The sequence below is a fragment of the Pimephales promelas genome, chromosome 18 (genome assembly GCF_988280905.1).
Source record: "Pimephales promelas chromosome 18, fPimPro1.hap1.1, whole genome shotgun sequence".
Classification (NCBI taxonomy): Eukaryota; Metazoa; Chordata; class Actinopteri; order Cypriniformes; family Leuciscidae; genus Pimephales; species Pimephales promelas.
Genome location: NC_142786.1, coordinates 302,501 through 323,240, shown reverse-complemented (window position 1 = coordinate 323,240; position 20,740 = coordinate 302,501). Strand labels below are relative to the sequence as shown.

General features: G+C 43.0%; 4 protein-coding genes across 4 annotated transcripts in view; all 4 read right to left on the bottom strand.

Annotated features, from left to right (window-relative positions):
* Positions 1-256: 256 nt before the first annotated feature.
* Positions 257-4,468, bottom strand: rnf139 (ring finger protein 139). The gene is made up of 2 exons (XM_039664121.2): positions 4,150-4,468; positions 257-2,421 (listed from the first exon to the last, which is right to left on the bottom strand). The coding sequence occupies exons 1-2, from the start codon at positions 4,310-4,312 to the stop codon at positions 605-607; spliced, it is 1,980 nt and encodes a 659-aa protein (XP_039520055.2). The 5' UTR covers positions 4,313-4,468; the 3' UTR covers positions 257-604.
* A 419-nt stretch (positions 4,469-4,887) lies between these two features.
* tatdn1 (TatD DNase domain containing 1) lies at positions 4,888-9,358 on the bottom strand. Its single transcript, XM_039664123.2, has 12 exons — positions 9,223-9,358; positions 9,008-9,073; positions 8,770-8,819; positions 8,140-8,203; positions 7,926-8,069; positions 7,735-7,777; positions 7,547-7,632; positions 7,420-7,460; positions 5,796-5,872; positions 5,649-5,719; positions 5,142-5,268; positions 4,888-5,062 (listed from the first exon to the last, which is right to left on the bottom strand). Exons 1-12 carry the CDS (start codon positions 9,299-9,301, stop codon positions 4,957-4,959), a joined length of 954 nt encoding a protein of 317 aa, XP_039520057.1. The 5' UTR covers positions 9,302-9,358; the 3' UTR covers positions 4,888-4,956.
* A 779-nt stretch (positions 9,359-10,137) lies between these two features.
* LOC120474013 (secretagogin) lies at positions 10,138-17,152 on the bottom strand. Its single transcript, XM_039664126.2, has 11 exons — positions 16,299-17,152; positions 16,132-16,199; positions 14,209-14,292; positions 12,833-12,922; positions 12,683-12,739; positions 12,513-12,590; positions 12,173-12,228; positions 11,686-11,731; positions 11,536-11,595; positions 11,175-11,243; positions 10,138-11,091 (listed from the first exon to the last, which is right to left on the bottom strand). Exons 1-11 carry the CDS (start codon positions 16,399-16,401, stop codon positions 10,969-10,971), a joined length of 834 nt encoding a protein of 277 aa, XP_039520060.2. The 5' UTR covers positions 16,402-17,152; the 3' UTR covers positions 10,138-10,968.
* A 135-nt stretch (positions 17,153-17,287) lies between these two features.
* Positions 17,288-20,740, bottom strand: part of carmil1 (capping protein regulator and myosin 1 linker 1) — a 16,443-nt gene continuing 12,990 nt past the window's right edge. The window contains exons 31-37 of the mRNA XM_039664124.2: positions 20,579-20,740; positions 19,742-19,848; positions 18,912-19,257; positions 18,577-18,625; positions 17,845-18,045; positions 17,646-17,765; positions 17,288-17,574 (exon numbers count right to left, since the gene is read on the bottom strand). The exon at positions 20,579-20,740 is cut by the window's right edge and continues 113 nt beyond it. Coding sequence (XP_039520058.2) covers positions 17,414-17,574; positions 17,646-17,765; positions 17,845-18,045; positions 18,577-18,625; positions 18,912-19,257; positions 19,742-19,848; positions 20,579-20,740 — 1,146 coding nt within the window. The 3' untranslated portion in view covers positions 17,288-17,413. The remainder of the gene's footprint in view (positions 17,575-17,645; positions 17,766-17,844; positions 18,046-18,576; positions 18,626-18,911; positions 19,258-19,741; positions 19,849-20,578) is intronic.

Here is a 20,740-nt window from a genome sequence, read left to right as displayed (position 1 = left end):
TGACAATGACGATGTGTCTAAAATAGTCCCAATATAAACACTCATTACAGGTGTAGCGTAATGATGCTATATCACGTCCTCTAAATGCATTTCACAATTAACAAACTGTGAACCTTCCCTTCTAAAAAGTTTAAATTAAACAGAATCAAATCAAAGTAATGTTGAGAGAACGAAGAAAAAAAAAACCTGTGAGAAAACAAACGACAACAAAGACATTCCAAAAATATATAATTAAGTGCAAAGTTCCAGATCAACATAGATTTATCAGCATATTAATTTTTATTTACAAAAGAAATCAAGCTGATTCTTTATTTACATCAGTTCTCTTGGCAAATAAATCAACAGTTTAGCCTGAAAGCGAACACGTGGAGCCGCAGCCCTTCCGGTGAGATGGAACAGGACTCGCATGATGAGCTATCAGAGATTAGCAGCTGATTCAGCTTCTCCAGTGCACAACTGCAGCATCTTTATTACATGTACAAGAATGTACACAATTATAAGAGAGGTCACACAAGAGACCAGTAGTGATCATATCGAGGAGCACGCCGCTCTTTATCCACGATAAACACATGATCAGCCCTTTAATACCAACACAAACACAACATCAGTTGGAGTCGGTGTCGTCGTCGTCGTTGTTAGCGTAGTCGTCCTCGACTAGCGCGGCGCCAGGTTGCGTTCCCCACTCGTCCTCGTCGTACTCGATGCTGTCGTTGTCCTCGAGGAGCTCGTTCGCAGGCTCCGCCCCTCCCTCGGCCACGTCCACATCAGCCCCTCCCCCCTCCTCATCAAACTCCGCCTCCGGAGCCGCCGCGGCGTAGCCGTTGTTGTTTGAGGACGCGACGTGCTCAAGTCCGTCGTCCTCGATGTAAACGCGCTGGTGGCACATGGGACATGTGTCCTGGATGTACAGCCACTTGCGCAGGCAGAGTGCGTGGAAGTAGTGGTGGCACGGCGTGATGCGCGCGGACGTAGCGAACTCCTGGTAGCATATCGCGCAGACGTCCTCGATGTCCCGTAACTGTGCGCCTTTAAGCTCCGGCAGCGAGTTGATCTTCTTCACGGCGGTGCGGCGGTTGATGAACGTCTTCCAGCCGTTCTTAGCCTGCAGGTATATGTTGAAGTACGCGTGGAGACACATCATGCATGCGCGGATCTTGCTACCCGCCTCAAACATCATAGTGTAAGCGCCGTTCCCGAACATGATCACGCCGAACACAAACTCGATCACATTTCCGGTGGAGCGCACGTAGTACACGTAATCGTCCAGCTTCTCCCAGAGCACGTTGTAGAAGCCGTCGATCATGAAGAGCGCGTAGACGGTTAGCGACACTAGCACTTTCAGGCAGAGCTCCACGCAGAACGCGGTGACGGCGAACAGCCACGTGTTCAGCACGAACTGATGCCAGAGCACGTAGCTGAGCAGCACGGGCAGCGCGAACAGAGCTAGCGACACCAGCAGGACGGGAACATGTCTGCGCACGGAGGAGACGTGCGACGCGCTGAGAGACATTAGCACCGGATCCGTCATACCGTGGATGAAGTGCAGGATAGCCGTTAGCAAGAGGCACATGTTCCTGCTTAGCCGCACAAGCCGTTCCTCTGGAATCAATCCGCTTAATCCCGTTTGCAGCGCGAGGATGAAGAACAACACAGGCGCTACGAAGCCTAACCGCTTATCCTCCTCCTCAGTTGAGCCGATGAACGCAAGGATGCTAAGTCCAAGGTAGTGCGCGAGCGAGGAGATGACGGCGCTCATGCCGAGCACGGTTAGCGTGGAGTCGCAGCCGCTGATGATGAGGTTGCCGAGCAAATCCCAGAACACGTCCCATCCAAGCGGAAGCCCGCTTTCGGAGCGCACTACGCGCACCACGTACGCTAGGATTACGGCCTGCGCGGTCATGCGTGTAAGCCAGAACACGCGCAGTATGTCCGGGAAGCGTATGCGCTTCCACGTGTCCTCGAGCAGCAGCTGCAAGCCGTAGATGCGGTACATGTGGCGTAGCAGTAAGTAGACGTAGCGGCACGAGTAGTAGAACCACTTGAGTTTTAGCAGGAGGTTAATGGCGGAGTGCGCCGCTAGAACTGCGCCGGAGGCCAGCGCTAATGTCTTCCGTGCGTCCGCCGGCAGTTCCGCCGCCATCCCACACAGTGGTGCCATGATGTTCGCCACCAGCAGGGCAGCGCAGAGCGACTGCACGTTCAGCAGCGCCACGTAGCCCAGTCCTAGCAGTAGCTGCAACAGCGCTAGCCCTAGCCAGAGCGTCGGCCCGTTACGCAGCGGCAGAAGCGCCACCGCCGGAGACGTGCCGTAGTAGTTGAGCAGAACCGAGGCCACGCCCAGCAGAACGCCCGCCAGCAGGGTGTAGAACTTGAACAGGGACTTCTGGGAAAGCACCAGAACCACACCGGAGACCAGAATACCTGCAAGACACGGAGGGCATGAAAACTGACGCGCTACACACAACATGCTAATGCTACACATCAACATTCACATGGTGATGATGCCTCACGTTCAGTTTTGCAAGAGAACTTCGATATGATTTTACACAAGTTTCACGGTTTGATCGGCTATATTTAGGGCCCTATGATGCGGAAAAGTGTAAACCGCAAAAACACTTATTCAAATATGAATCCTGCATTAACACACACACACACACACACACAATAAAATATGATTTCTGCATGTTCAAAACATTTTTCTACCATGTTTTAATTTTAACAGTAAATACGTTGTTTCAATGTTAAATTAAATTAATGTTTTACGCCTTCATTTGATTGCCAGAAAAATATAAATACACATTTCTAAAAAAATTTGATAAAAATATATTAAATTGTTGTTTTTCTGAATTCAACTAATTACACATCTTTTTTGATTACTAAAATGTAATTTAACCATTAGATTGGAGTTGCATTCGACTGAATTTCGAATATTTGGATATATTTATACAATACAATAAGAAGTGATAAGAAACGCCACGTTTTAACTAAACATGGGGTTTCTTATCACCTATATGCTGATAATACTCAAATTTACTTGCCCCTAAAATGTAATGATAAGTCTGCCTTAAAGCCTCTACTGGACTGTATAGATGAACTGAAACTGGTTTACTGATAACTTTTTGAGTTTAAATGAAAACAAGACTGAAAAAAAAAACCTGAACATATAAAAAAATTTGAACATATTACTCCGGTTATGATCTCGCTTCACTGGCTACCGATTAAGTTTCGAAAAGATTTTAAAGTTTTGCTTTTTGTTTTTAAATCTTTACAAAATTTAGCTCCCAGCACTTATCCGAACTGCTTCACCCAAAATTGAAGTCAAGATCACTAAGATCGGAGAAATCTTTCTGTCCCCAGGACCAGACTAAAAAACAGGGGTGACTGTGCTTTCGCAGTTTATGGACCCAAATTATGGAATAGCCTACCCTCAAATATCAGATCTGCCCAAACTCTGACATTTCTTAAAACTTCTTTGAAAACGCACCTTTTTCACTAGCTTTTAATGTACCTCGATGTCTTTTCTCTTTGCCGTGCATTTGTTTGACTTGTGCATGTTTTGTCTACCTTTTTATTGATTTGTTAAGCACTTTGGTCAACGTCACTTGTTTTAAATGTGATACAAATAAAATTGTATTTTATATTTATCATATCAATTCTCTCTGAAGTAAAACTGTAAACTATTCAGGTATCGTTTCGAAGTCACAAACTCCAGTATCGTGACAACACTATACAATACAGGAACTTGTAATATTACTGATTAAAATTAACAACTGATTTGCATACAAACATTTAAATGACAGTTTTAATGAGATATTAATGTTGTGTCGTCCAATGTAACGTTAAACATTTAAACGGTGGCTGTCATTTGCGAGATGGTTTATGAACACATTGTGATTATTATTTAAGTTAACGTTACATATTATTTATAACTCTTGCGTCATATGAATGGACGGACAGTTTGACAGCTTCTCTCACGTTATAAACACACTGAGATCAAAGCGCGTGATTTGGCTGTCACACGGTTCTGCTTCCAGGCCCGGTTCGCGGATTTAAGCTCATTATCTCTGAATTAAACAGCAGAACCAGAACCTCAGCACTAGAACTCGCCTGATCGACCCAGATCCCGGTTTGACTAACTGACAGACTCACCCAGCGCACGGATTAACGCTCTTCCGGCGGTTCCGCTCCATCCGGTACCGGGATCCGAGTATGAGTTGAATATCGCGTCGATTATAAAGATGCTCGGGACCCGCAGAGCCACATCCAGCACGGCCAGAAAGTGCTGACCCAGCCGCCCGTGAGCGGAGGCCATGGCGAGACGCCGCTGTCCGGGAACCGCAGGTTTGGGTGTTGTGACTCGGTTCGATGTCACGCAGGATCTCCACCGGCCGCCATTTTGGCTCTTCTGCTGTTGCTATGTGAGGAACGCGGAAGTGACTAAGCACATGCGCGCAGTGCAGAGTAGCCAGAGCCAGCGTGCATACTAATAAAATAATAAAACTCTGTTATTCATATGATTTCGGTTTATTTTTAATAATGACATACATATTTTAACAGAAACATCTTCAAATATATTTCTAAATTTTCTATTTGAAAAAAAAATATTTTTCATTTAATCTCCTGCATTGACAGCATTATATGAGAACTGAACTGAACTGGACGATGACATCACGGTTTTCACCAGAGCTTTATATAGATATATATATAAACGAACTAAATTAATAACTTTCTTTCAACAGAAATGAAACATCACTGAACTTAAGCTGGACTGTGACGCTTCTAAACACAAACTCTGTTGCATTATTCTCCTGTTATCTCTGTAAAGCTGCTCTGCGCTGTTTAAATAAAGCTGGCTGGACTTTAGCAATAATAACCGTGTCCAGAACACACAGTTCCTGTCGCCTTTATTGTGCATCTTCAGTATAACAGACACACGTGTGGAAATGCAAGTCGTTCTCATGAACTGTTCTTGAAGAAGAGTCTCGTGGTGTTGTCGTGGATGGTTTCACTCAGGTCCAGTGGGTCTTCGTCCCGCACCGCCGCCAGAACCTCCAGAACTTGTCTAATAATCACGGTACACACAGTTCAGTCATCATTTCAGAGTGTGTGTGTGTGTGTGAGAGAGAGTGTGTGTGTCATACATGATGTGGCAGGGCTCGTTGCGGTCCTTCACGCAGTGTCCCGTCTCCCACTTCTTCTTGGTGGGAAACGAGCTTCTGATCATCTTCGCTCCTGCGTGAGTGTTTTTAATGCCACACCACGGCGCGTCTGGGACACGAACACGTAAAGAAACACAGAGACATTGTTTCTTGAGCATCAGGTCATCATGTTAGAGTGATTTCTGATGGATCATGTGACACTGAAGACTGGAGTAATGATGATAAATTCAGCTTTGAACACAGGAATAAATTACACTTTACTGGATATTCACATTGACAACAGATGATATTCACTGGAATAATATTTCACTGTTTTTACTTTAATTTTCATCAAATAAAAGCAGCTTTGGTGAGCAGAAGAGACTCTTTCAATTCAAGTAAACAGTCTTACCGACCTCAAACTGTAGCTGAATTTCCAGCAACAACATTTTTTTATAAAATTATATTCATATATAGTGTTCCTGTGATAGAAAAAGATTTGGCCTGAACCTGTTTCGATCATTAGTCTGTCCGATGGGATCGACTTCATCACCTCCAGATTCTCTGCTGTTTTCAAAGAGCTAAAATATAGAAATAAAATCATTTTAACAATGAATAAACTGTGAGACAAGCATCAGTCAGAGACACTGAACTCACCAGCCGTTGATACCGATGTAGAGATCGAGATCTATCAGAGCCGCTGCGTCCTGACGCGTGCCATCAAACGAGTGAACCTGGGAAACACACGAGGAAACACTAAGGAAACACGGAGGAAATCGAGGGAACACAGAGGAAACACTGAGGAAACACTGAGGAAACACTGAGGAAACACAGGGGAAACACAGGGGAAACATGGCGATAACACAGAGACAACAATGAGGAAACAGGGAGGAAACGGAGGAAACACCAAGAAAATATGGAGGAAACACGGAGGAAACACCAAGAAAATATGGAGGAAACACGGAGGGAACACGGAGGGAACACCAAGGGCACACCAAGGAAATATGGAGGAAACACGGAGGAAACACTGAGGAAACACGGAGGAAACACGGAGGGAACACGTAGGAAACACTGAGGAAACACGGAGGAAACACGGAGGAAACACTGAGGAAACACCAAGAAAATATGGAGGAAACACGGAGGAAACATTGAGGAAACAGGGAGGAAACGGAGGAAAAACAGAGGAAACACAGGGGAAACATGGAGGAAACACCAAGGGCACACCTAGGAAACACCAAGAAAATATGGAGGAAACACTGAGGAAACACGGAGGGAACAGGGAGGAAACAGGGAGGAAACACGGAGGAAACACGTAGGAAACACGGAGGAAACACGGAGGAAACACTGAGGAAACACCAAGAAAATATGGAGGAAACACGGAGGAAACATTGAGGAAACAGGGAGGAAACGGAGGAAAAACAGAGGAAACACAGGGGAAACATGGAGGAAACACCAAGGGCACACCTAGGAAACACCAAGAAAATATGGAGGAAACACTGAGGAAACACGGAGGGAACAGGGAGGAAACACGGAGGAAACACGGAGGAAACACCAAGGGCACACCTAGGAAACACCAAGGATATATGGAGGAAACACCAAGGAAATATGGAGGAAACACTGAGGAAACACGGAGGGAACAGGGAGGAAACACGGAGGAAACACCAAGGGCACACCTAGGAAATATGGAGGAAACACCAAGGAGGAAACAACAAGAAAATATGGAGGAAACACGGAGGAAACATGAAGGAAACACGGAGGAAACACAGAGGGAACACAGAGGGAACACGGAGGGAACAAAGAGGAAACACGGAGGAAACACCAAGGGCACACCTAGGAAACACCAAGGAAATATGGAGGAAACACCAAGGAAGAAACACCAAGAAAATATGGAGGAAACACGGAGGAAACACTGAGGAAACAGGGAGGAAACGGAGGAAAAACAAAGGAAACACAGGGGAAACATGGAGGAAACACCAAGGGCACACCTAGGAAACACCAAGAAAGTATGGAGGAAACACTGAGGAAACACGGAGGGAACAGGGAGGAAACAGGGAGGAAACACGGAGGAAACACCAAGGGCACACCTAGGAAACACCAAGGAAATATGGAGGAAACACCAAGGAGGAAACACCAAGAAAATATGGAGGAAACACAGAGGAAACACTGAGGAAACATGGAGGAAACACTGAGGAAACATGGAGGAAACACGGAAGGAACAAAGGAGAAACAGGGGAAATATAGAGGAACCACCATGATGCCAAAAGAAACAAGTCACACTCACCACTCCACCGACACACCGGTCTCTGTTCCTCTTCATTATATCTGTGAGTGACACACACATATAGAGAGTTTACTCACACACACTCAACATCACACACACACACACGTTTCCAGAAGATACTCCGTACCAAGGAAATCTGTGTGTGAGTTCCTGCAATGGAGGAACATGGGTAACCGAGTCTCCTCAGCCAGATCAAACTGAAGCTCGAAGTATCTGTGAGATCCAAACACACAAGATCAACATAACCACAAACACACGTGATAAACATCACTATATTAGCAAAACAAACAGCTTTAATGTGGGAAAAACACTTACTTCAGTTGAGTTTCTCTGGGACAAAACTCCAACCGGTCAAAATCTGTGCAGCATTGGAAGAGAAAACCAGATAAACAGATCAACTGATGATCATTAACAACATCTGATTCATTGTTCACTTGGATAATTCTACATGGTCAGGAAAGCAGTGAAGTTTATATATATCCCTAAGGATTGGCATGAAGGTTTACCGAGGCCACACTCTCCCACAGCGACCACCTTCTGTGTGTCACTGAGACTCAGATCCAGCAGAGACGACAGGTACTGATCCGAGCCCAGCGAGTCGAACTCAGAACAGCGGGTCGGGTGACAGCCCACGGTGCTGAAGAACCCCTCTACACACACACACACACACATTACTGTGTGGCCGCAGAGCTGCAGTGATGCCGCATGGAGTGATGTTACCTCGGGTCTGAGCGAGTCTGAGCGCCTCTCTGCTGTCCTCCAGGGATCCTCCAGTGATGATGAACTGAGGAAACATCATGATCAACCTCATTCCTGCTCAGATATCACTATTCATGACCTTTACTGAACACACTGAGGAAAATTTTGAGAAAACATCAAGGAAATACTGAGGAAACACGGAGGAAACACAGAGGAAGCACGGAGGAAACATCAAGGAAATACTGAGGAAACACAGAGGAAGCACGGAGGAAGCAGAGGAAACAAGGAGGAAACACGGGTGAAACACGGAGGAAACACTTAGGAAATTTGGAGGAAACACGAAGGAAACACTGAGGAAAACACTGAGGAAACATGAAGGAAACACAGAGGAAACATCAAGGAAACATGAGGAAAACTGAGGAAACATGAAGGAAACACGGAGGACACATTTAGGCAACATGAAGGAAACACTGAGGAAACACAGAGGAAACATGAAGGAAACACGGAGGAAATATTGAAAAATAAGAAAGAAACGTGTAGGAAACCGGAAATATGGAGGAAGTGAAGGGAAAAACAGGAAACACAAAGGAAACACTGAAGACCTCATTTCTGCTCAAATATCATTTATGGATAATGAAGACTTTTGCTGACCTTCTGCACGCCGACCTTCAGCGCTCTCTCGATGACCTGAGGGAAATCATCTGAGAGACACAACAGACGTCACACACTGTGATCTGCTCTGAAACAACATGACACACGTATAAAGTGTGTGCCAATACACTCTTCATGGAGAAAATCTGCCCTACATTCATCCCGTATCACTTGGAAAGCAAGTGGCCAGAGTATATTCTTCATTTTTAAAAGCAATGAGTTTTCATATTGTCATTACCTTCATGTTTCTGAGTTCCTCTATAGACTCCTCTGAACATCGAGTCTGTTAGATTGATGCCAATATCTGCAGACAAGATCGATATTGTGTTCATAATAGAGCTCATTCAAAACCTATATGTTTCTTTATGAGTGATAGTGACAGTGTCATAATTATAAACCTTCATTTTTCAGATCATTTCTTAAATTATCAGACACATAATAGTGATATCTCACCTATGAATCTGAAGTTTGCCATTGTGATTTTTGCAGAAGTAGAGAAATAAAACCTGCACGCGCTTCTCAACGCGCCCATCAACACAACAGACACGTGGTCAAGTGGGCGGGGCTTCGCGACCCGGAAGAGTCTCGAATTGGAGTATCGATGGTCTAATGTAATAATTATAGGTTGAATTGAAATGTTATACTTGCATACTACTTCATATGGCAGAGACAGTAAAGTATTGTGCTATTCTAAACTCAGTCAGTTGTCGAAATTGCGTATCGACAGATGTCACGTGTTTAAGTTACTTTCCTCAGCGCTGCTTAGGATGGACCAATCAGAGGGGAGAAAGCAGCAGCATATTTATATCTTGTCAGAATGGAATAAATATATTTTAACAATTGTATTCTCCAATGCGGGGAGTATTAATATTCCAGATCATTTTTATCAAATATGATCATCCTCGTGCGATGGACCCACATCCGAAACTTTAAAAGGCTAACGTTACTATATATATTTGCATGTGTAAAGACCCAAGTGATAGTGTGAAAAATTAATCCGCTAAATATGTATAATATTACTTTTCTAACCACTATTGTACTGTTTGAAGTGTCACTCTTTAAATCAAATATTATTTACTTTTATTTACTTATTTTAAAAATTATTTTTATTTTATTTTACACTGGCCACAAAAACACTCCAGAGGGTTTTTAATGTAGATCGAGCGCCACCTAGAGGACAAATGATCTATCTATCTATCTATCTATCTATCTATCTATCTATCTATCTATCTATCTATCTATCTATCTATCTATCTATCTATCTATCTATCTATCTATCTATCTATCTATCTATCTATCTATCTATCTATCTATCTATCTATCTATCTATCTATCTCAGGATATAATGGTTCAGATATAGTGGTTCAGATTATTGATATTTATTATTATTATTATTAAGTACCACAAATCTTGTACATACATAATGATACAATGGCAGTACAGATGATGTAAATACAGTAAAGATATGCATTCATACAAACCAGATATTACTGCACATAACAGGACACAAACTACACTTACTACATAAAAATAATACATTAAGAACTTTAGGATTATTAATTGAGAACAAAGTAAATACCAGTTATTTATTTATACACATCAAAATAAATAAATTTAGGCAAATAAAATGAAGTTGAACTTACCATGCATTTACATTTATGGATAAAAATGAACTAGAAGCATTAATAAAAGAGATCATAAGCTTGAGTTTGAGTTTTAATCACTGACAGCTGAATCATTATAAGAGTAAAACTGATTTAAAAGAATAAAGAGAGAGTGATAATAATATAGAGTACTATTGTAGTAACAATGTAATCCATTTAAAGCATGCACACATTCACTCTTATTGGCAAATCTAAAATGAAAATGCAAAACATTTGTCACATAACATAAACAATAGCACAATTTCAATTCAAAACGGTGAAATTTCAAGACAAAACTTTGAGAAGTTCACATCACTGGATATTACTCAGTCGCTAAAGTTGTCAAATGTTCAATGTTTAGCATGAATCTTCACACGCACTCTTTCACTGCTAAAACCCTAACAGTAAACCCCGCCTTCTTTCACTTAATTGGCTGCCATTTTGAGATTGACAGGTGCTAAACAAACTTACGTAAAAGGGGGACTTGTGTGTCTTACAGTGCTGGCACACACACACACACACACACACACACACATACAGGGTGTAATGAGTGTTCTCAGAGTTTGAGCCCTAGACACAACGCTAGCTCGTTCTTCTGGATCTTCCCGTCTCCGTTGAGGTCGCAGTGACCCAGCAGAACCCGTTTAAACTTGTCCAGGTCCGAGCCGCTGAGACTGGGCTGAAACACACACACACACGTGAACATCTAACCAGCCGGATCAACACAAACGGTCAGGGGTTCTGAGATATAACGAGCTTCACCTTCACCAGCTCCATCATGTCTTTGACAAAGCCATCGACCTCTTCGCCCTCCAGAGCGTTGGTGTTACTCTACACACACACACACACACACACACACACACACACACACACACATTTCAGTTTAACTTCATGGATTAAAACACTTAAATACATAAAAAATTAATACACATATAATACACTAATACTCAACAGCACACACATTAACATAGTTTAACTTCATCCACTACAAACAAAAACAAAAAAATCAAACACAGAAAATGACAAAATAAAAATAAAAAAATGACAAAATGACAAAAAAAATAAAATAAAAAAGAAAAAGAAATCTAAAAATAGTTAGAGATTAGCTAATTTCTCCTTTTACCACGTCATAGTGAGCGAAGATCTTCTCGAAGTCTCTGCGCCGATCCTCCTGACTGCCGGCCTGAACACACACACACACACACACACACAGCTCATCATTACAGCACACACACACCTGAACACCACGAGTTACGCTTCATATCTCACTCGCCTTCATCTCAAACTTCAGCAGGAAGTTCTCCTTCAGCGCCAGGATCCTGCACACAAACATTAACAACAATATAAAGGTCATTCACTATATATGTATTCACATCTTTTTATGCACATTTAAATACATTATTATGAATCAAACCAAAAATCAAATTATTATTGACTTTATGATTGTAAGCATCATATAAATATACCAAATAAACCCTTAAGTATGGATCGGAGTTGTGAGATGCCATTTGTCATTGCAAGTACACAGACATGAACCAATCAGGCTTCAGTATTCTGAGAAAATGGAGTTTCCCCATAGTGTGTGGATTATTAATATAATAATAACGCAATGCAAAGTGAACCGTTTCGAAAGGGAACTGGATAAACTTGACAGAGAAAACCATTAGTTATACATTAGACACAAACATCTGATTGACAAATCACAATCAGTTATTCCTGAGTCATGTGACTGACGATGTGTTCGATGAGATTCGCATCACCTCGCCAAATCATTCAGATCCAAACGACCATCCTGGTTTTTGTCAAACATCTTCATCTGAGAGTCAGGAGGCAGAATCACATGAGTTATTATTACATACGGTTATTATTCTTAACTAAAACTAAAAATTATTATATAATGAGTCAATACATCATCAATCGATCTACTAAACTGTGTGTGTCACGTGTGTGTGTGTGTGTGTGTGTGTGTGTGTGTCATCAGCTTGGCTTTAGAAGATGGAGAACTGAGGGGTTTAAAATAGACCCATAAATTATACAAAACTATTTTTCTAAAAGATACATTTTGAAAAAAATTATTTGTAATCTATAATTGCATGTTACCATGATAGCGGTGTACTCCTCCAGTCTGGCTGTGGTGATCTCTCTGTTGTTCTGATGGAAAAGATCGCCCAGGAAACTCTGACATCATCAAAACAGAGACAGCAGCGTGAGTACACACACACAAACACACTCATGCGTGCACAGGAAGTGACATCATCAGCACAGCTCACCTTCAGCTCCGCAGCAGAGATGTATCCACTGCTGTCGGTGTCATAGCAGCGCCAGATCTGAGATGAGACCAGAGAGTCTGAACACCTGATTTAAACTGAACTGTAAGACAAACCTGATGATGATGAAGAATGTAAGTGTGAGGTTCTGACCCTCATGAACTCCACGCTGTTCTCCAGCGGCGTCTCCCTGCGGAACAGCAACAGGAAGTTCTCCTCCTCGGGGAGAACCACAGCGGCCAACTGATGGCAGACACAACAACATCAGCATTAGAGGATCATCCGTTACTCATCCCCACAGATGGATGGATGGACAGATAGATAAGATGGATGGATGGATGGATGGATGAATTGATGGATGGATGGATGGTTGGATGGATGAATTGATGGATGGATAGATAGATAGATAAGATGGATGGATGAATTGATGAATGGATGGATGATGGATGGATAGATAGATAAGATGGATGGATGGATGGATGGATTGATGGATGGATGGATGGATGGATGGATGGATGGATGGATGGATAGATAGATAGATGGATAGATAAGATGGATGGATGGATGGATGATGGATGGATAGATAGATGGATAGATAAGATGGATGGATGGATGGATGATGGATGGATAGATAGATAGATAGATAAGATGGATGGATGGATGGATGGATGGATGGATGGATGAATTGATGGATGGATAGATAGATAGATAGATAGATAGATAGATAGATAGATAGATAGATAGATAGATAGATAGATAGATAGATAGATAGATAGATAGATAAGATGGATGGATGAATTGATGAATGGATGGATGGATGATGGATGGATAGATAGATAGATAAGATGGATGGATGATGAATTGATGGATGGATGGCTGATGGATGGATAGATAGATAAGATGGATGGATGGATGGATGGATGGATGAATTGATGGATGGATGGATGGATGGATGGATGGATGAATTGATGGATGGATAGATAGATAGATAAGATGGATGGATGGATGAATTGATGAATGGATGGATGATGGATGGATAGATAGATAGATAAGATGGATGGATGGATGAATTGATGAATGGATGGATGATGGATGGATAGATAGATAGATAAGATGGATGGATGGATGGATGGATTGATGGATGGATGGATGGATGGATGGATGGATAGATGGATAGATAAGATGGATGGATGGATGATGGATGGATAGATAGATAGATAAGATGGATGGATGGATGATGGATGGATAGATAGATAGATAGATAAGATGGATGGATGGATGGATGAATTGATGGATGGATAGATAGATAGATAGATAGATAGATAGATAGATAGATAGATAGATAGATAAGATGGATGGATGAATTGATGGATGGATGGATGGATGATGGATGGATAGATAGATAGATAGATAAGATGGATGGATGGATGAATTGATGAATGGATGGATGGATGGCTGATGGATGGATAGATAGATAAGATGGATGGATGAATTGATGGATGGATGGATAGATAGATGTATGTCAGTACCTGCTCCATCGACAGGCGTCCTCCTGTAACTCCACAGCTGGACAGAATCGTGTCTTGGATCTTCTGGAGCAACTGCTCATCAAACTACAAACACGACACACACACGTGACACCTGAGATCATACCACCACCAATGTGCAGCTCCACCTGGATGATGCAACGGCAGCCATAGTGCGCCAGAACACTCACCACACACCAGCTTACTGGTGGAGAGGAGACAGTGATGAAGCCAATCGGTATATATATGGGGATGATTAGGAGGCCATGATGGACAGAGGCCACTGGGCAAATTTGGCCAGGATGCCGGGGTTACACCCCTACTCTTTCCAAAGACATCCTGGCATTTTTAATGACCACAGAGAGTCAGGACCACCTGGCATGGTCAAAGCGTTCCTTCATCCTGGACCAGGATACATTCCTAAGGTTCCCTCTAATGTGGCTAGATCTATTGTACTGCAGATCTACCTTTCCTAAACTGGGACCAGGAAAATAATAACCTGCTAAGCCCAGTCAGGGCATTCGATGCCTATGTCCACAGAGCTGCCCGTGGCATAAATCTGAACAGTTGCTTGTATGTTTTGGGTCCCCTGACATGGGTTCCCCAACATCTAAGCAGAGAATGAGCAAGTGGTCGAGGCGATCTCACTGGCTAGTTCCCACTCTGCTAGGTGTATGGTGGCCTCCAAGGGCCTTATAACAGGAGTTTCTCTCCAAGATGATGTGATGCAGCAGATTGGTCCTCACCGCACACATTTGTGAGGTTCTACTCTTTAAACTCGGACTCTACACCAGGGTCCCAAGTGCTCTAGTCCCTGCTCTTGCGATTTCACACTGGACAGAAACTTGTGGCTATGGTGGCATTGGTACAGACGTTCCCTACGCGTCAATCGAAACAGCGCAAGTTCCCTTGAAAGGGAATGCCATGGTTACAACTGTAACCTTGGTTCCCTGAAGAGGGAACGAGATCCTGCGTCACCTGCCATATCTCCTACGTGCCTGTCAGCGACTCGTAACAAGTGGACTTAATAAGACCTTCCCCCTCTCCCCTGTTGTCATGACACCATGAACAACATGCGTAAACTGGTGCATGACACCATGAACATGCAAATGGGGATAAGAGTGACACATGGGGATAACAAGGACTTAAGAGTGTCAGGTTAGGTCAGATCTTTGAGACAACATTTTCCTGTCTCCTTCCGGCCACTTCATTTTCATGTTAACTTCTTTGGATTCAACGTGGACCACCCCATGATGCTTCAGCGCACTCCAGGCAAAACCATCAAGAATCTCAAGAACCGCCTGCATCTGGACTTGTTCAGCAATCGAAGTCAATGTAAGTACACTTTACAGCCGTTAGATGCGTTTCTAAGTTATGGTGCCCCTTTAAGGTGACCCTGATTCTCTGATGTTTCTCGTAGGTTGTGGTTAGCTGATTGTAATCTTGTGCTCAAAACGCCCAAAATGCGACGCGGATGGATTTGACGCTCCTTGCAGCTGAGAAAAGCCAGCTTCCATTGAAAATGAATGACTTCCGGCCCCTTTGGAAGCTGAAGTCGGCGGCGGAGTGAACGTTCAGTTATAGTTCACTGGATTGTGACTCACACGTTCCACCACATCATTGGACTGATTTCACATGTGCTTCAAGACATCATCAGCCAAAGCGTTCCCTCAGCGTTAATCGACGCAGCGCGAGTCCAACCGAGGTTACAGTCGTAACCGAGACGTTTTACATAATAATAATATTTCACTGTTTTTACTGTATTTTTTATAAAATAAAAGCAGCTTTTTTTTAACAAATCTTAATTATTCAAAAATGTTTGAATGATTGATCTGAAGTCAGTCTGAATGTCATATAAGATACAAAATATCAAAACAAATGTCATTGATGGTAGATTACGAAACACAAACACTTGATTTCACTCACAGTCTTCGGCGTCTTCATCATGTGCCGTAAAAACTCCCCCAGGTTCTTCGCGTGAATGAACCCATCATCTGCACAGAAGCAGAGGTCAGCAGCAGGTCAAAGGTCGTTCCTCATGCGTGAGGTGTGTGAACTCCCCGTCGGGGTGTGTGTGAGGTGTGTGAACTCACCGTCGCGGTCGAACTGAGTCCAGGTGTTGAGGAAGGCAGTGGCGGTCAGACCTCTGAAGAAACTCTCCATGACTGATGATGGAGTCGAGCTGCAGGTCATCATGAGCACCAGCAGCTCCTCCTCTCCTCCGGGCCACAATTACACCCACATAATGATCCGTCATGGGTGACAACACACAATCACACACACACCGAGCAAACCCACACACTCCACAGCTGCGCGGCACACGCGAAACTACATTCATCCCATGATCACACACACACACACAGATATAGAAGAATACAGAAGAGCATCAATAATTCATCAGATCCAAACAACACATGTTCTTCTAGCGACTAGTCTAAACAGACCCAGACGACATCTATCACACACACACACAACAGCACAAAAACATTATTTATACATTATTCCAAGATTATTCAGTTCATGTTTTTTAAAGGTTGTTTTATACTCCTTTTAAAAAAGTTGATTACACACTTCAGAATCTCACCACCAATGAATCATTTATAATTGCTCATATTTATTTTCCTGTGCTGTAATTATGACAATTAGGATTGATTTCAATTTTTTTTTATTAAGAAACACTGTTAAAGTGACGAACTACAGTTGATTTAGTGATTCCAGAAAATTCCAGATTCAGTTTGATCTTCAATGGAGAGGGTTATGATATTTACCTGAATCATAACAAAACATATTGTTACATGAAACGAAATAAACAATAACTCCAATAAAACTAAACATAACTTGATGTACTAATAAATGAAATAAAAATGAATATAAACTATATTGATATAATTAAAATAATAATAAAATAACAAAAAAATTAAAAATGGTTAAAAAAGACTATAACTGTATCTCAATAATACTATAATAACACTGGATTAGAGGAAAATACAATTAGATTTTTGTGTTTTTAGCAAATAATTTTTAATATATATTTTCAATTTGATAAATATTGTAAGTCATCTTGTACGTTTTTTGAGGCCCCTTGTTGAGAAGCGCTGATCTAGCTCATAATCTTGCATTCAGGTTTAACTAGAAATGATTTAATTATGCAAAAAACAGTTTTAAAACATATAAATTTCAGTAGAAGGCACTGCAGTGTCAGAAATGATCACGCGGTGTGATTGGCCGGAGCGGCCGAGGGGAGGGACTTGGTGCGCTGGCGCTCGGTGTCGCCCTCCTCTGGGTCGGTCCGGGACTGAACGCAGGAGATGGAGCGGCCGACACTCGGTGTGTGTGAGGTGTGTGTGTCGAACACAGGAGACTCAGGAGCTGCAGGCAGAGCCGACGGTCAGTATCAGCAGAAGAGTTTTCTGACATGAATTACACATCATGAAACTCACGGGGGGCAGATGAGGCTCCTCCCTCTGTGCTGTGAGTGACAGGACCCGGCTCCGCCCCCTCGGTGACTGACAGTGTGGGCAGAACAGGGGATTCTGGGACATCATCCAGATGAGGAGGAACTGACGACAGAAGACAAGAGTGAGTCAGAGGTCAGATTCAACATGTGTGTGTGTGTGTGTGTGTGTGTGTGTAACTCACTGATGCAGTCCGAGGTGCTGAACGACACGGAAGGACGGCTGGAGTGGTGCTCTGATGGTGGTGTGTGTTCAGCTGTGAGTGTGTCTTCAGGTGTGTGTTCAGGTGTGTGAGTGTGTTGAGGTGTGTGTTTGAGTTTTCTGGCTGCAGATTCGTCTTGAGCCTCTTTCTGGACCGCTGGTGTCGTGTGTCCGTGATCTCCACCTGCTCGATCAAAGATTGTAACTGAATTAAAAAAAAAGAAGAGCCTGACCAGACCGTTCTGAAGTATTTTGAAATGGTTTTAAAGGAATTATATGTAGAATCCAGAAACCCTTGATATCAGTGACACCGGCGGATGCAGCAGCACTTGCAATGCAGGTGCTAGGGTGTTATAGGTGGTTGCTAGGGTGTTGCTATGGGGTTGCTATGGGGTTATTTTGCAGTGCTATGGTGTTCTTGGTGGTTTCTAAGAAGTTGCTATGTGGTTGCTACAGCGTGGTGTTCTGGGAGGCTGTTGGGGTGTTGCTATGCAGGTTTTAGGGTATTCTAGGGGGTTGCTAGGGGTTTGCTGTGCTATGATCTTCTAAGTGATTTTGAATTAAGTGTGGCTGTGTGGTTGCTACAGCATGGTGTTCTGGGAGGTTGCTAGGGTGTCGCTATGTGGTTGCAATAGTCTTCTGTCAGTAAATCTACACAGACATTAGACTCACACACATCAACATCATTATCATCTTAAACACACAATGACGTCACCTTCATCGGGAGCTTCAGGTTTGGATGCTGCAGATGGAGACACACCTGCCTGCGAGTGACATCATCATCATCATCATCATCTGTCAGCTCATGAATCACACGGGTTATCAGCAGTTTTCAATCAAATCTATATGTGACCTTGGACATGGGTAAATTCTTTTATTTATACATCATCTGAAAGCTGAATAAATAAGCTTTCCATTGATGTATGGTTTGAGATATGCTTTCCAAAATATTTTCATGGAACATGATCTTTACATAATATCCTAATGATTTTTGGCATTAAAGAAAAATCGCTAATTTTGACCCCTACAGTGCCAGCGTGTGAATCTCACCTTCTTGCGCTTCTCTTGTTTGGCTCGTATCTCCGCCAGCAGCAGGTCGTTGCCGAGCACCTGCACGCCCATGTGATGCCCCGTCAGCGGACTGCCCCGCTTGACACCTTCCTGCATGTGACCTTTGACCTCATGCGCAACAGGCTCCGGGATCACAACCGGCTCTAGGGGCGGGGCATCTTTTTCCGCAGTTGTCACGGAGACCGTTGTCATCGTTGCGGTGGTTGCCATGGCACCAGGGGTGGGGCTGGTGGGTGTGGCTTTGGTGGAGGAGCGATGCTTGATGAGGCTGAAGAAGCCGCTCAGTCGCGAGTCTCTGCTCTTCTCTGTGTCCACGGCAGGCGCTCTGCAACCAGCAACAAAAAGCCGTCACTTCACCGTCTAGGTTAACTACCCAGGAAGCAATTTTGTGTTTAAAAGACGTCTAATAGCCGTCCAAACACAGCTCAGACGTCTAGGCTAAAACAAGGCAAAGATTGGGCTGCCCAAGAATAGACTAGTCATCAATTAGATAACACATTCAATTTGTTAAATAACAAACCCAGACTATATAAGGTCTAGAGTTAACCAAGACAGTTAGGTAAAATGATGGATATTGCTTCCGATATAGGCTGGCTATGAGTAACACAGCATTCATTTCTTCACTCTTTGTTATCTAATTGATGACTAGTCTATTCTTGGGCAGCCCAATCTTTGCCTTGTTTTAGCCTAGACGTCTGGGCTGTGTCTGGACGGCTATTAGATGTATTTTAAACACAAACTTGCTTGCTGGGCAGACAGAACGAGCGTGAGTCCACCATACACACTCCGCTTCACATCTCACATCTTACTTGGCTACGATGTTGGTGACCTTTCTGGAGTAGAACTCCGGCACGCCTTCATCCACAGAGCTGCTCTGATCCACTTCCTGCACAGGGGCGGTGCTGATTGGCTGACACTGAGAAAACATCCAATCAGAGGCATTTAATGAGCCGGTCTGTCTATGAGGATGATTCACCCTGACCGTGACCTTTCACCTCTAAACTCAAATATTTCATTCCTATCTAGTCAAGTCAGTCAATTTCTACAGCACTTAATCAGTAAAGATCATTTCAAACTGTGTGCAACTTCACAGTTGTACAGAATCAATGATGCAAACTTCATCAAATATGAGACAAATAGACTCAGGAGTGAAGCAGCTCTACAGAAGATGGAAGAGTCATTATTCAGATCCGTTTTTGTTCTCATCTGACAGTGTCAGTGTCAAATTAATATTATTACTGGATATTACATATTCAATGGACATGAAAATAATTATAATGAGTCCAGTTCATTTATTTTGTCCTTGGCTCTGTAAAAAAACGGTCCCACTTTTACTTTCCATTGAAATTCATTATTTGATACAATTGACTTATTGTGTACATCCATGTTTTTACATTGTACTCATATTTTAAAAATTCCTGCATGTCATTACATCTGTAATTAATTTATGTAATTACATTTGTAATTACACTGTTGACCCTTCTCCCACCTTTAAACCGACCCATACCACCACACGTGACCCTAACCTTACCCGTGTCACACCTCAATAGCAGCAATGGGTTTTACAATTCAACATGAACACATTAAGTAAATCACACAAGTACATAAAGCCGCTTAATATAAACTAATATAAACAGTACACTTACGCGCTGCGACTCTCCAAGTGTGTTCTGGCGTCTTACGGCGGCTCTGCTGGGTTTGGCCTTCTTGGTCCGCCGCGGCCTGAACTTGGTGGCGTGCTGGAGAGGGGGCGTGTCTCCGGTGGGCAGGTTGCTGAAGCTCATAGGCTGAGGCTGTGGTAGCTCCAC